This window comes from Rana temporaria, chromosome 7 (genome assembly GCF_905171775.1).
Source record: "Rana temporaria chromosome 7, aRanTem1.1, whole genome shotgun sequence".
Taxonomy (NCBI): domain Eukaryota; kingdom Metazoa; phylum Chordata; class Amphibia; order Anura; family Ranidae; genus Rana; species Rana temporaria.
Genome location: NC_053495.1, coordinates 15,391,398 through 15,406,622, shown reverse-complemented (window position 1 = coordinate 15,406,622; position 15,225 = coordinate 15,391,398). Strand labels below are relative to the sequence as shown.

General features: G+C 46.5%; 1 protein-coding gene across 2 annotated transcripts; it reads left to right on the top strand.

The window, feature by feature from the left end:
- The first annotated feature begins 611 nt into the window (after positions 1–611).
- On the top strand, positions 612–12,805 carry LOC120945099. Of its 2 annotated transcripts, XM_040358965.1 has the most exons (3): positions 612–771; positions 6,657–6,663; positions 11,563–12,805. In XM_040358965.1, the coding sequence occupies exon 3, from the start codon at positions 11,579–11,581 to the stop codon at positions 12,752–12,754; it is 1,176 nt and encodes a 391-aa protein (XP_040214899.1). In that variant the 5' UTR covers positions 612–771; positions 6,657–6,663; positions 11,563–11,578; the 3' UTR covers positions 12,755–12,805. The 2 variants fall into 2 exon arrangements, with proteins under 2 accessions (XP_040214899.1, XP_040214900.1); XM_040358966.1 differs by lacking the exon at positions 6,657–6,663 and having other exon boundaries at positions 612–769; positions 11,562–12,805.
- The last annotated feature ends 2,420 nt before the right edge of the window (positions 12,806–15,225 follow it).

Genomic DNA, 15,225 nt, shown 5'->3' with positions numbered 1-15,225 from the left:
AAGTATGTCCGTCGTTCCCGCGACGAAATTTGCATTTTTTTACGCCGTTTTGGCGTAAGTCGTTCGCGAATAGGGCTGGACGTAATTTACGTTCACGTCGAAACCAATGACGTCCTTGCGACTTCATTTGAAGCAATGCACACTGGGATATTTTACGGACGGCGCATGCGCCGTTAAACAAAAACCTCAAAAACGCGGGGTTAACTAAAATTTTTAATAAAACACGCCCCCAACATCCCCATTTGAATTACGCGGGCTTACGCCGCCACACATACGTTACGTCGCCGTAACTATGGGCGCAAGTTCTTTCTGAATACAGAACTTGCGCCCCAAAGTTACAGCGGCGTTACGTATCGGAGATATGTTGCGCCAGCAGAAAGATCCGCTGATGTTTCTGAATCTGGCCCCTAAGTATCTTCGCCGAGGATGCTCACATGTGGTGCAAAAAAAATGTATTTTTTATTTTTCATTTGTTTGTTTTCCTAAAGCATGTTATCAAATCTCATAAAAGATTTTCTGATGGAAAACAAAAATCCATTGAAAACATAAAACATGAGAGGTTTGTAGGTGATTTGATTTATTTTGGTGACTCTGTATTTCCTATGCAGGTCTGCAGGGATCACGCCCACTCATTGCTTTGCATACGTTGCAGTGTGGAGCGTCGTTCCCTGCAGCGAGGCATGCTGGGAGATGATCAGCTGTGGCAGGACAGGAAGTATTGCAGTCTGGGCATGTGCTGAGTCCTGAACTTACACAACCAGCAATCTCGGTAAGATCTCTTCCTATGAAGTATTAACAATCTAGAAACTTTATTGCTCTTTGCGTTGTGCGCTCAGTGGGGGGTATAGAGGGGTGCTCAGTGGGGGGTATAGAGGGGCGCTCAGTGGGGGGGTATAGAGGGGCGCATAGAGGGGCGCTCAGTGGGGGGTATAGAGGGGCGCTCAGTGGGGGGTATAGAGGGGCGCTCAGTGGGGGGTATAGAGGGGCACACAATGGGGACCTGGCAACAAACTTCCCTGATTTTGTTATTTTTTATTTTTTTCTACTGGGGTCACAATAAGAGACACAAAGGGGGTTGATGTGCTAAAACTGCAAAATCTGGTGCAGCTCTGCCTATAAACCAATCAGCTTCCAGTTCTTAGGGCCAGATTCAGGTACAATAGCGCCGGTGTAACGTAAGCCGTTTACGTTACACCGCCGCAAGTTTTCAGTTTTAGTGCCCGATCCACAAAGCACTTACCTGGAAACTTGCGGCGGTGTATCGTAAAGACGTCCGGCGCAAGGCGGTCCAAATCGAATGGGCGGGTAACATTTAAATTAGGCGCGCTCCCGCGCCGGACCTACTGCGCATGCTCCGTTTCGTAACTCCCGCCGTGCTTTGCGCGAAGTGACGTCATTTTTTCGAACGGCGACGTGCGTAGCGTACTTCCGTATTCCCGGACGTGTTACGCAAACGATGTGAAATTTTAAATTTCGACGCGGGAACGACGGCCATACTTTAGACAGCAATACGTTTGCTGACTAAAGTTAGGGCACCCAAAACGACGACTAACTTTGCGACGGGAAACTAGACTAGCGGCGACGTAGCGAACGAGAAAATCTGTTGTGGATCGCCGTAACTCCTAATTTGCATATCCGACGCTGGTTTACGACGCAAACTCCCCCCAGCGGCGGCCGCGGTACTGTATCCTAAGATCCGACAGTGTAAAACAATTACATCTGTCGGATCTTATGGATATCTATGCGTAACTGATTCTATGAATCAGTCGCATTGATACTCTGAGAGATAAGACGGCGTATCTCCGCTGTGAATCTGGCCCTTATTGTCTAATCTTAATTGAACAAGCAGAAGTTAGAAGCTGATTGGCTCCCATGCACAGCTGCACCAGATTTTGCACTCTCCAGTTTTAGTAAATCAACCCTAGTGTTACATTGTCTTCCAGAGAGATGGATCAACTTCTGCAAGGCGATCCGGACCCCTGATATCGCTAAAAGCCCTCGCTCACATTCACTGCCGCTTCGAAATCGTGCGACTTCATCTGAAATCGCACAATTTCAAAGCCACATGTCAGTGCGACTTCGGGTGCAACTTGGAAGGCGTCTGTGCAGCTTCATGCACAGATGTTTGTTTAAAGCAGAGTTCCACCCAAAAATGGAACTTCTGCTTTTCGGAATCACCCCCCCCCCTCTCCAGTGTCACATTTGCCACCTTTCAGGGGGGAGGGGGGAGCAGATACCTGCGTAATCCAGGTATTTGCTCCCACTACTCTGCATAGGTCGCCTCGGCAACCTACGCCACGCCCAGCGGAGAGCACGCGTGTGCACCCCAGACCCGGAAGTGCAGAATCGCGTGCAGGTAAGTGATTTTGCCCTGAGCGGCCGCCCTGACGCAGTATATATGCATGGGGCGGTTGGCATCTGGTTGAGGAGAAAAACCTTAAAGGGGTTGTAAAGGTGCATTTTTTTTCCCCCTAAATAGCTTTCTTTACCTTAGTGCAGTCCTCCTTCACTTACCTCATCCTTCCATTTTGCTTTACCTTCAGGACAGTCAGGACGCTCTCTACTTTGCAGATAGAGAAAGGCGCTGTGTGTTAGGGAGCGTCCTGACTCTCCTGTATTCCAAGGGAGGGGGCGAGCACGACACTTCACACCAGGGAGAAAGCCTCGCAGTACTGTGTGGAGTTACAGACAGAAGAACAGGAAGTGAGGATTTCTCAGAAGAAAGAAGGACATTTAAAAGCAAAATGGAAGGATGAGGTAAGTGAAGGAGGACTGCACTAAGGTAAAGGAAGATATTTAGGAAAAAAAATTGTACCTTTACAACCCCTTTAAGCTCCTTGAAGGCAGACACAATTGTGAATGTACAATATGTAAATTGTCTGCGCTATATATATACTAGTGCTGTCAAGCGATTAAAATTTCTAATCGCGATTAATCGCATTAATGTCATAGTTAACTCACGATTAATCGCGCGATTAAGGAGGTTCACCCTTTAAAACATTTTTTTTTTGTTTTCTTATTTATTTTTTATTTTTTTATAATATTAAATTGTGTTTTTTTTTTTTTTACATTTTGATTACTTTTATTGCTGTCACAAGGAATGTAAACATCCCTTGTGACAGCAATAGGTGGTGACAGGTACTCTTTATGGAGGGATCGGGGGTCTAAAAGACCCCCGAGCCCTCCTTTGCACTTCAAAGTATTCAGATCGCCGAAAACGGCGATTCTGAATACTGTGTACTTTTTTAAATCCGGCGCCATTGGCAGCCGAGAAACCTGGAAGTGACGTCATGACGTCGCTTCCGTGGTTTCAATGCGGAGACTGAATCAAAGCCGCTTACGGCTTAGTGTCAGTCTCCGCCTGGACACAGAAGGCGCCGGATGGAGGATCGGTCTCCCGGTGGGACGGGAGGCCCGGTCAGAGCGGCGAAAGGCGGCAGGAGGGGGGGGATGTCCCCTCCCGCTCCTCCGGCATAACAACCGAGCGGCTTTTAGCCGCATCGGTTGTTATGTTTGGATAGCCGATCGCCCGCTCTAAACAACGGTACCGGGATTATGCCTGCGGCTGCAGGCATCATCCCGGTATAACCCCTGAACGCCGCCTCGTTAATCGCGCGATAAAAAAATTGACGGCGTTAACATGGGTTTGTGTTAACGCCGTTAATAACGCGTTTAACTGACAGCACTAATATATACCTGTTCAAACATCATGTCACCTGTATGAAGACTATGGAAAAAGCTAAATATAAAAGTAAAAAAATACAACAATGGGGGGGGGGGGGGCCTTCAGGCATGGAGGAGGGTTGATTGGGGGATGGAGGGGCTGAGTCCGGTGTTGGGCTTTTCCCCCGGACCGGTCTCTGTGCTTTACATATCCACATCTCCCCGCAGGCCTCCCCCAGCTTGTTTTTTCAGGGCATGTTATTTCTGAAAAATAAAACATTCCCATCAGCTTCGTCTTCTGGACATAAAATAATATTAAAAAAAGGTTGGAGATATTAATAGCCCCGTCGGGTTGGCGTGTCTGGGTAAACGCTGTCAGCCTCGCAGGCTGTAATTGCAAGCGTATTTAATTTCTCCAAGCGAACGCACTCATAAAAAAAACATGAATAGCGGCGGTTGTATTAAGTAGCTGCCTGTCTATGGACGGTCACGTTCCCTTTCAAGGCCTTGGCCAGAACAAGGCTGTTTTGCCAGCTTAGTGGTAACAAGCAAGGCAAGGCAAATATAACCAATATCTGGCTGGCTGGTAATACACTGAGACAGCACTTTTCCTTTTTCTTCTCCGCAAGCTATTTTAGAGCCGGGTGTCTGCGAGGATTGAGAAATCAGGACCGCTAATTAGCATTTTGTCCTTGTACGTTGGGCGCATGCCATGCCTTTTGGTCAATGGTACTAGTTAAGCCGTTTTGATATGCGGAGACAGGAACATAACGGGTGGAACCAGTACCCCGGAATGACTGACGTAGTGATGTCATCGTGTTGTGTTCCCTGTTACTCCTTTTTTACCTACATCTGGTGTCCTAAAACGATTCCTGTTCAGGAGTCTTCTCATGTAATGACCAGGCCTGTCGCGACAAGGCAAGCAAACCAAGCAATTGCTTGGGGCCCCGAGCTGGCCTGGGGCCCCAAGCAGGGCCCTTGCCGCGCTTCCTACAAATGCTGCAGCCGCCTGAGCGTTCTATAGAGAGCCTCAGGCAGCTGCAGCACTGCTGCCTCTCGTCACTTCTTCCCCTTCCCTGTGGCGTGGCCGAGCTCCTCTTCCTTCCTCCTGTCAGTTCAGCCGGGTACCGCGTGGTACAGGAGATTCAGTTTCCTGCTCCGGGCTGGACTGACAGGAAGTGCACGCCGAGTGCTCACTTCCTTTTAGTCCGGCCAGGAACAGGAAACTGAATCTCCTGCCGTGCGGTACAGTGGGGGAGTAAAAAGAACATAGTGAGGGGGGGTGGAGTAAAAAGAACATAGGGAGGGAAAGAGGGGGGTAAAAAAAACATAGGGAGGGAAAGAGGGGAAGTAAAAAAAAAACATGGGATGGGAGGAAGTAAAAAGAACATACGGAGGGGGGAGGGGAGTAAGAAGGACACAGGGAGGGAGGGGGGGAGTAAAAAGAACATAGGGAGGGAAAGAGGGGGGTAAAAAAAACATAGGGAGGGAAAGAGGGGGAGTAAAAAAAAAACATGGGATGGGAGGAAGTAAAAAGAACATACGGAGGGGGGAGGAAAGTAAGAAGGACACAGGGAGGGAGGGGGGGAGTAAAAAGAACATGGGGGGGTAAAAAAAACATAGGGAGGGGGGCCTCCATGTCCATTTTGCTTGGGGCCCCAAAATTCCTTTAAACGGCCCTGGTAATGACACCTCTTCGTACTCACCCCGCATTTCTTTGCAGGTCCAAAACTGGTGTAGCGCCCTCCCTTGGTGTACTGGGAGCAAAGAGGTACCTCCAGAAGCAGGGAGCGAGCTTACATCCACCCTAGGGCTGAGTCCATGGCTATAATGGGAAGTTAGAACAGAATTTGGGCGCCAGTCACTTTATATATTTTCAATGCTTTAATGGAGAACTTGAAAGAAGTAGTAGGAGAGAGGGTTAGGGGAGGTTTCAGATACCCTTTTTGCAGATCACTTACAGACTCCTTGAATCCAAAAGCAAACGGCTTTCTCTTAGAAGAATCTGGGGTACTGAGATGACGATCGATTGATCGAAACGCGTCGGGACCCGCTGACTCCACTGCTTATATTTTATATGACTGTATCATCCACTGAAATGTGAGTGTAACTTTTTACTTCCTCCAACCAAGTAAATTTTTAAAAAACAGTATTACACTATGTCCATCTCATTCTTTCCTTCCTGGGTCCATTATGGTGCGAACCTCTGAATACTGAATATGAGCTTTTCTGTCCATCATTGCTGATCACTATCAAGTATATGTCCCTATGATCTCACCGTCCATCGTACTAACCTGTGGAATCATCTTCCTGTGTGTTGTTGAAGTTACCCTGAAATCAAGGCATTACTACCATTAAGCCTTAGTGACTTATTAGGTATACACCTTTTTAGGTCCACGACATCTGGTAAGCCTCTGAATTTTCCTGGTGGTGGACCCTCTATCAAAATTTCACCTCACTTTCTTCTCAGTATCAAGTCACTTTTATGCTGGAGCAATTGTTATTATTGAACTTTATTAATGAACGTTTTTACTTATCACATTATTTTGGATTGGTTCCTCTGAACCTCATCATATTTATGTCCCTTTTCACTAAGGGTCTTACTTATTCTTATATCGTTTATTTTCACATATTATGAGCGCTTTTTGTTGTTTTTTGCTTGTGTTTCAGAACCGATCTAGTTCTGTAGTGTTGGCTGCCATTATCTGCTTTTCTATTAGTAGCGCGGTGATTTATATACTATTGTATATTGTATTTATTCCCTTGAAAAAAAAGTCAACAACGGCAGCACCCATAGACGACCTTTTTTCTTTTCATACATGAGCATCTTGTGATGATCCCTTTGTAATCGAGGATGATTAGAAGCCTTCCCTACACTGAAATGTGTGAAGGCTCCCAATGAAAATTAAGTGTGATGATGTCATTGCTCTTTGCCGGTATTGACATCATTTTCCAACTGATCTTAGGCTTTAAAAGGTTCGTTTCTGTGTCTGGTCCTCTTTTCTTGCATTGTTAGCTGAATGAACTTTCATTACTGTCCAACAAAATACCTCTCGAAGCCTAATTCATCCATATGTCTGTTCTACATCCACCCACAAACCCCAGACTTCCTTGAGCTAGGGTAGAATTTTCCGGCAGAGATAGAAGGTTATGGGGCACAGGCAGGCCAGCTTGCAGAATATATCCGGCGTGGCAGTTGGTGAGGCTGTTTTGCAATCTACACCAGTTTCCGGGAACCAGCGTGCAGTGGTTGTTAGATGGTACACCAAGCTGACATTACATTAATACATTCCAGGCTTCTTTTTTTCCACCTTGTACATTACCTGTAGAGTCAATATTTCAGTTCACTTTTGTTTTCCCATTTCTGCATGAACTAACCAATGAAATGATCACATTTTTATAGTCTTGGATTTTTTGAAGAGTTCCTATATAGCAGATCTGATATTATAAATGGTGGTATAGAAACCTTTCTCAACCAAGCTTCCATAGAAGCCTCCAAAGTTTGCTAGGTGTTTCTGAAGCAATGAGCAATTGTTGCTCATTGTTGCTGCTCCTTGGATAAGCTACCATTGACACCAAAGATTTTTTCACCTATTTGTAAGAGCCCCAATGACCACCAATATATAAAGCATTCTTCCCACTGACCAACAGTGTGATAGAGCCGTTCGGGGACCACCAGTGTAAGGAGGCACCTGTCCAAGGACCATCAATGAAAGGGGTCATTTAAGGAGCATATGTAAGGAGCATTGTTCCCTTTGACCACCAGTGTTTTGGGACACCTATCCGATGACAATCAATGTAAAGGGTAAATGTTTCCATTGACCATCAATGTAAGGAGCATTCTTCCCACTGACCACCAACTTATGTTGTTGGCATTCTTCCCACTGACCACCTAAATTATGTTATGTTGGTGGTCACTGGGCCTCCTTATGGAGCATTCTCCCTAGTGTACAGGAGTTCTTCACTGACCACCATTGTAGAGGGGCACCTATCCAATGAAAAGGGGTAGTTTTTCCACTCGCCAACAATATTTGGGAGTAGAGGTAGACCGATATGGGTTTTTCTCTGGCCGATGCTGATGCCGATATTTAGAAATCTGGGCGGCCGATGGCCGATATATGATGCCGATTTTTGCGGCCGATATTTTAGGCCGATTTTTATTTTTTATTGGTGGCACTGGCTCGTGGCACTGGATGTCACTAATTGGCACTGGAAGGAAGATGGCACTAGCAGAAGGCACTTATTGGCACTGGCAGGTTGCACTGGATGGCACTGAAAGATGGTACTAGCAGGTGGCACTGATTGGCAGATGGCACTGGCAGGTGGCACTGGTTGGCATTGGCAGGTGGCACTTATGGCTTTAGGTGGCACTGGATTGCATTGGCAGGTGGCACTGGATGGAAGGTGGCACTTTCTGGCACTGGATGGTGCCACTGGTATTTGCACTGGCAGGTGGCATTGGCAGATGGCACTGGATGGAAGGTGGCACTAATTGGCACTGGATGGTGGCACTGGTATTTGCACTGGCAGGTAGCATTGGCGGATGGCACTGGATGGAAGGTGGCACTAATTGGCACTGGATGGTGGCACTGGTATTGGCACTGGCAGGTGGCATTGGCGGATGGCACTGGATGGAAGGTGGCACTAATTGGCACTGGATGGTGGCACTGGTAGATGGCACTGAATGGAAGGTGGCACTAATTGGCACTGGATGGTGGCACTGGTATTGGCACTGGCAGGTGGCATTGGCGGATGGCACTGGATGGAAGGTGGCACTAATTGGCACTGGCAGGTGGCATTGGCAGATGGCACTGGATGGAAGGTGGCACTGGTATTGTTACTGGCAGATGGCACTGGATGGCAAGTGGCACTAATTGGCACTGGCAGGTGGCACTGGTGCAAAAAAATTGTGCACCCCCCCCCTCAGTACAGACCTCCTCTCCCTCCAATATAGACACCCCTCCACTGACCCCTGTAGTACAGACACCAGAGCGGTGTGTGTCCCACGAGCGCGGGCCCCTCCTCCTCTGTGGGCGTAAACAGAGGAGGGACGCCGCGCTGGATGTACCAATATGGCCGCGGCTCCAGAGCTAGGCCGAAGCCGCGGTCTTTCCTTGATGATGTGACCACAGGGGCAATCCGCGAATTCGCGGTTTGCCCGCCGCGGTCACAGCATCAGGGAAGGCCACGGCTCCGGCCTAGCTCCGGAGCCGTGGCATCGCTAGCGGGAATTGTAAAATATCGGCCCGATTTGGATGAAAATCGGCCAATGCCGATTTCTCCAAAACGGCCAAATATCGGCCGATATATCGGTCGACCTCTATTTGGGAGCACTACTGTTTTTGCTACCTGGTTTTCTTTTACGGCTATTATTATTTATTACTACAAATATATTTTGGGATAGAGCATCTCTAACTTCCAAAAACACTAAGGATGCCAAATCCTTTCTTTTATTTTATTAGTACATTTACAACTTAAAGGGGTTGCAAAGGTTCAGGTTTTTTCACCTTAATGCATCCTATGTATTAAAGGGGTTGTAAAGTTAAATGTTTTTTCACCTTAATGCATCCTTTGCATTAAGGTGAAAAAACATCCAACGGTACCGCCCCCCGAACCCCCGTTTTACTTACCTGACCCCTCGAAAGTCCCGCGCGCCTCCACGTCATCCTCTTCGGTTCCCGGCCGGGCCGTTGATTGGCTAGGCTGGACAGATTGATAGCAGCGCAGCCATTGGCTGGCGCTGCTGTCAATCACAGCAGATAACGCGGCGCGCCGGGGGGTGGGGCCGAGTGATACAGTCGGCGGCTATGCTCGCCGCTGTGTAACAGGAGCGCGCTCGCAAAAGCTTTCCACCTTTCGCATGAAGGTGGAAAGCTTTTGCCAGGAGGAGCTGAGACAGCAGCCGAGGGACCCCGGAAGACCGGATTCAGGGACACCCTGTGCAAAACAAGCTGCACAGTGGAGGTAAGTATAACATGTTTGTTATTTAAAAAAATAAAATTCTGCCTTTAGTGTTCCTTTAAGGTGAAAAAACATATTGCGATTACTGGCCCCCCAGCCCCCCCGTTTTACTTACCTGAGCCCTGGAAAGTCTTGCATCATGATCATACTCTTCCTTTGCCTGGGCTTCTCGGCTCTTCATTGGATAGATTGATAGCAGCGCAGCCATTGGCTTGCACTGTTGTCAATCAAATCCAATGATGCGGGTGCTGGGGGGCGGGGCCGAGTCCTGTTCTCATTGGCTATGGACGCCGAATGCAGGGAATACTCCCTTGGGAGAGCGCTTCCCAGAGGGGATTATCTGAAGCGGGGAGGAGCTGAGAGAGCTGCCGGGGGACCCCAGAAAACACAGTTCAGGGGTCCACTCTGTGCAAAACAAGCTGCACAATGAATGTAAGTATGACATGTTTGTTATTTATAAAAAAAAAAAAAAAATGCGAACCTTTACAACCAATGTTAACGCTAATGCCTTGTGAGCTGTATATATACAGTATTTATTACTAGGGGTTCCCTAAGAACTGAATGTTATTTCAAGAGTTCTTCTATATTAAAATGGCTGGGAAAGGCAGTGTTGTAGCATTAAAGTGTCAAACAAAGACCAAATAAATTTCCAAGCTCAACTTACCAACCAACCAAATTGACCTGTCTAACAGTATGCGTTAGAAACAGGAGTTTAGTCTGCACACATTTGCAAATACAAATGTAAGCTACAGGACCCGTCAAGGCAACCTCTATTTTTAATGCACATTGTTAGACAGGTCAATTTGGTTGGTCACAGGCTGGTTGGTAAATTGAGCTTGGAAATGTCTTTGGTTTCGTTTGATGTTTGTCGCCCTTCCAGAGCTCCTTGCAGCAAAGACCAGTTATTTTGATTATAGCATTAAAACTTCCTGCCAGCGCAGTGCCCCAGTATGAAGGCATTCGGGTTTTCACAATGGAGATGCAGGGGGGGCATTTTTCAGGCACTTTACAGGCGCTATTTTTAGCCCTTTAGCGCCTGAAAAATGCCTCCAGTGTGATAGGGGTCACTGCTTTAGGCTGGATGCTTCTGGGAATTAGCCCTGGTTCACATTGGTGTGATTTGGCATGTGATTTGACATGTCAAAGCGATTGCCAAATTGCCTGCAATTGTCGGCAGTGGCACCGTCCAAAAGTAGTTTCTGTACCACTTTTGGCGATTTCTGTGTTTGAATCCCATTGACATCTGTGCACCAAAATCTGGACTGACATGCGGACTCGCACAATTTCATTCCCGCAGTCAGTGTGAATTAAGGCTAAGTGGACGTGTTGCCACATGAAGGTTTTTGGATTCTCTTTATCTACTTTTACTGAATGTAGACCAGAGGGGGGCAGGTAAACCCAAAATCAGTTTCCGACTTTAGGTCCAATTTCATTTCCCATCTTGTTATCTTTGTTTCGGCATAGCCTGCTGATGAAAACTCCTGTTGAAAAATTTCTATGCAATGGCTCATCGATAACATGTCTGGGTTATCCCAAATTAATTATACTCTGTGTAGGAAATTTAAAGCTACATTTCTGTTAATTCCTGAAAATACAGTGCCTTGAAAAAGTATTCATACCCAAATTTTGTCATGTTACAACCAAAAACGTAAATGTATTTTATTGGGATTTTATGCGATAGACCAACACAAAGTGGCTCATAATTGTGAAGTGGAAGGAAAATGATAAATAGTTTTCAATTTTTTTTTTTACAAATAAATATTTGAAAAGTGTGGGGTGCATTTGTATACCCCCCCCCCCCCACATGAGTCAATACTTTGTAGAACCACCTTTTGTTGCAATTACAGCTGCAAGTCTTTTTGGGAATGTCTCTACCAGATTTGCACATCTAGAGAGTGAAATTGTAGATTATTGCTTGTTTTTTTTTTCTTCTACAGGTGCCCTCTGTGATCAAATGAGTGGAAAAGAGATATCGGTGGCCATTGTTGGTGGTGGGATTTCAGGCTTGGTCTGTGCGGCTAGATTGTCACAGTTGGGAATCACTAACTCAGTGGTTTTTGACACTGGAAAACATGGCCCTGGGGGAAGATGTAGCAGCCGGTACATCAAAATTAATGGAAAACTCCACATATTTGACCACGCTGTCCAGTTCTTCACTGTGAGTGACCAGAGATTTGCCAAAATCGTGTCCTTTTTGCACAACAAGAAGGCAGTGAAATTATGGCCTAGCAAAATTGTTCGTCTCAAAATGGGGAAACGGCCAGAAGAAGTCAAGAACATGCAGGTGTTTATTGGAACAAGGGGAATGCAGGCAGTTCCTGAATGTTTGTCAAGTCTTGTTCATGTTGAGGGACACAAGTGGGTCAGCAGTGTCCACTGGGATCCATTTAATAAAAAGTGGCAAGTAGATGACAGATGGTTTGATTATCTGGTGGTGGCCCATAATGGAAAGTGTGCTTCAAAGCTTATGGAAAACTCAGGGGCGCCACAAATCCACAACCTTCTCAAAGTTAAGTTTGGACCTGTTCTATCACCGCAGACTCACGTCATGCAGCTTTGCTCCCTCTGGGTTTTGTTGTTTGCTTTAACAAAAAAGGCTGCGTTGAGCTTTGGTGGGGCATTTGTGGAACATCCAGACCTATCATGGATTGGAAATAACACATCTAAGTACTCTGAAAATGAGATGGAATGTTGGACTGTCATTAGTACGAAGGCTTTTGGGGCCAACCATAAAGTTCCTCAAGAGTTTATACCACCTTCCAAAGAAAAAGAGGTCACTCATTTGCTTTTGAACGGATTTGCAGAAGTGACTGGCGTTGATCGAAAAATGTTGACTCCCTGTTTTACCAAAGTGCAGCTGTGGGGTGCGGCTAACCCCCTTAATGCGTTAGAGGGCGAGGACTGTGTCTTTCAGGCGAGTAACAATGTGGGAATATGTGGAGACTGGCTAGTAAGTCCGTGCATTGAAGGAGCAGTGGTCAGCGGCCTGTCCCTGGCTGAGGTCATTTGCCGACACGTCCAAGGTGAAAGAAGAGACGTTGGCTTGAAAAACCATCTCCAGCCATCGGAAAATGAAGCTATTGGTGCCTTCCCTACAAGCAAAAAGTTCTTCTTTAACGCTTTGAAATAATGGTGCTGGTGTGCTATTATAATAAAAAAATATTATATATAATGAATATTAGATGCAGTCCTTTTTGTTCAATTTTTTCACCCTGAATGAGGGAAATTGAGCCTTCCTTTGGCTGAAATTGCGGCCATGTGTATTGGATTCAAATGCCGACTATATTCCATGAAGGCCGAGATGTGATATTTCACAGTGAAATAGAATTTGCCACAAAATGAACAATTTCATCTTTAGCATAATTTTGTTCATAATCTTTATTTATACATTTTTAATTTTACACAAAACAATACAAATGTTACAATATCTAACATAACCCATTACCCATCCATTTATCATTTTATTACATGTGAAAGTCTAGTCTTATCTAGTTATAACCGCTAATTAAAAAATCCCCTTATGATTTATCACATCCATACCAATACAGATCCTGCACTCGTAATTCCCTATATCCTAACACAACAACTACACAACAGCCCACGAAACAACAAAAAAATAAAAAAAGGAAGGAAAAAAAAGGGGGGGGGGGGTAAGGGGCAGGGCAAGAAGGGAAAAGGAGGGGAAGTTCCCTGACATGAAACTCTACATATACCATATATACTCGAGTATAAGCTGACCCGAATATAAGCCGAGGCACCTAATTTTACCACAAAAAAATGGGAACATTTATTGACTCGAGTATAAGCCTAGGGTGTCCATCTGCATGCCTCACTGTGCCCATGCCTCACTGTGTCCATGACTAGACTTACGTTTAACATGGGAGTATATAGAAGGGGAGCCTGGCTTGAAAAATTGGTGCTCCCCGGCCGTAGGTCCCCCAAACAACAAACGTTGCACACTTGTAGAGGAAGAGTTGGGATATATGTGTGCCAAGTATGGGGTCCAGGGGACCTATAGCTGGCCAGTACCGGGTCCCCAAATTCCGGGAGATCAGGCGCAAAAAGGTGACTTGAGTATAAGCGGGGGGCCCTCGTGCTTCAAAAGGTAGGGCACCCATGCTCTAAACTCTACCCATTGATACCCTGTCTTTAAAGTTTGTTCTCTAAAGCCCGTTTCTGATTCTATCGTCGTACACAGAGTATGCATCTCGCTCATTTCTCATATCCATTCTCCATAGATGGAACAATATTCCTTCCACCAACGCCATATATGGGACACTATTCCTTCCTCTTATGTTATAGCTGGGACACTATTCCTTCCACCGAAGCTATTGATGGGACACTATTACTCCCACTGATGCTATAGATGGGGCACTATTCCTCCTGCTGATACCAACGATGGGGAACAATTCCTCCCACTGTCACTAACTATCAAGATTATTCTTCCAGCTAACTAGTACCAATACATCCTGTTGTCCACAGGCGTTATGTAATTATTGACCACCAAGTCTGAGGCATTTTCTACTCCCACTGGCCACAATCCGGCCTCCTAAAGTCTGAAGGACAGTAAACCGGCCCTTTCCTTAGAAAGTTTGGAGACCCCTTGTCTAAAAATAATAAAATTTATGCTCACACAATGAAAGTATAGGACTGATAAACATGTTTTGAAATGCTGAGAGGCTCTAGATGGGGCTGGGTGTTACTGTGGGGGAATAGGAGTTGTGGGGACACTGCAGCAGACTTGGAGGCCCTGTTGGAGATGAAGATTCTGGTGGTGACTGTGGGACACTCTTAAATATTGGAGCACTTTGATGGGCTGGAGGCTCTGAAGCAGGCAGAGGGCATTGTGGGAGGCTGGGTTGCTTGGTGGGTGGTTGGGGGACACTGTGGAGGCTGAGGTCTCTCAGGGGTAACTGTGGGCCACTATGGGAGGTTGGAGGACACGTTGGGAGCTGAGAGAGAGGCACAGTGGGAGGTTAAGGGATCTGCAGCTGGCTGGAGGCATGGGAGAAGGAAGGCCACGGCCCGGTGGTTGAGGACCACTGACTAGACTAAGGGCCAGATTCTCAAAAGAGATACGACGGCGTATCTACTGATGCACCGTCGTATCTCTGTTTTTGGCCCCGGGTATCTATGCGTCTGATTCCTAGAATCATTTACGCATAGATACGGCGTAGATCCGACAGGTGTAAGTCACTTACACCTTCGGATCTTAGATGTAATTCTACGCTGGCCGCTAGGTGGCGTTTACGTTGATTTCTCGTCGTTTCCATAAGCGTAAGGTTACCCCTGCTATATGAGGGGTAACCTTATGTCGGTCCGCCATATGCCATGTTAAGTATGGCCGTCGGGACAGCGCTGGGTTTTTCTGTCGTTTACGTTGTTTACGTAACTCGCCGCGAATAGGGCTGTGCGTTAATTACGTTCACGTCGCAACCAATGTATTTGTGGCGTACTACGGAGCATGCGCAGTGGCCTACGTTTAAGGCCGGCGCATGCGCAGTTCGTTCGGCACGGGGGCACGCTTAATTTAAATACAAGCCGCCCCCTTTGATTTACGCGGGAATACGCCGGGCCGTTTAGACTATGCCACCGCAAATT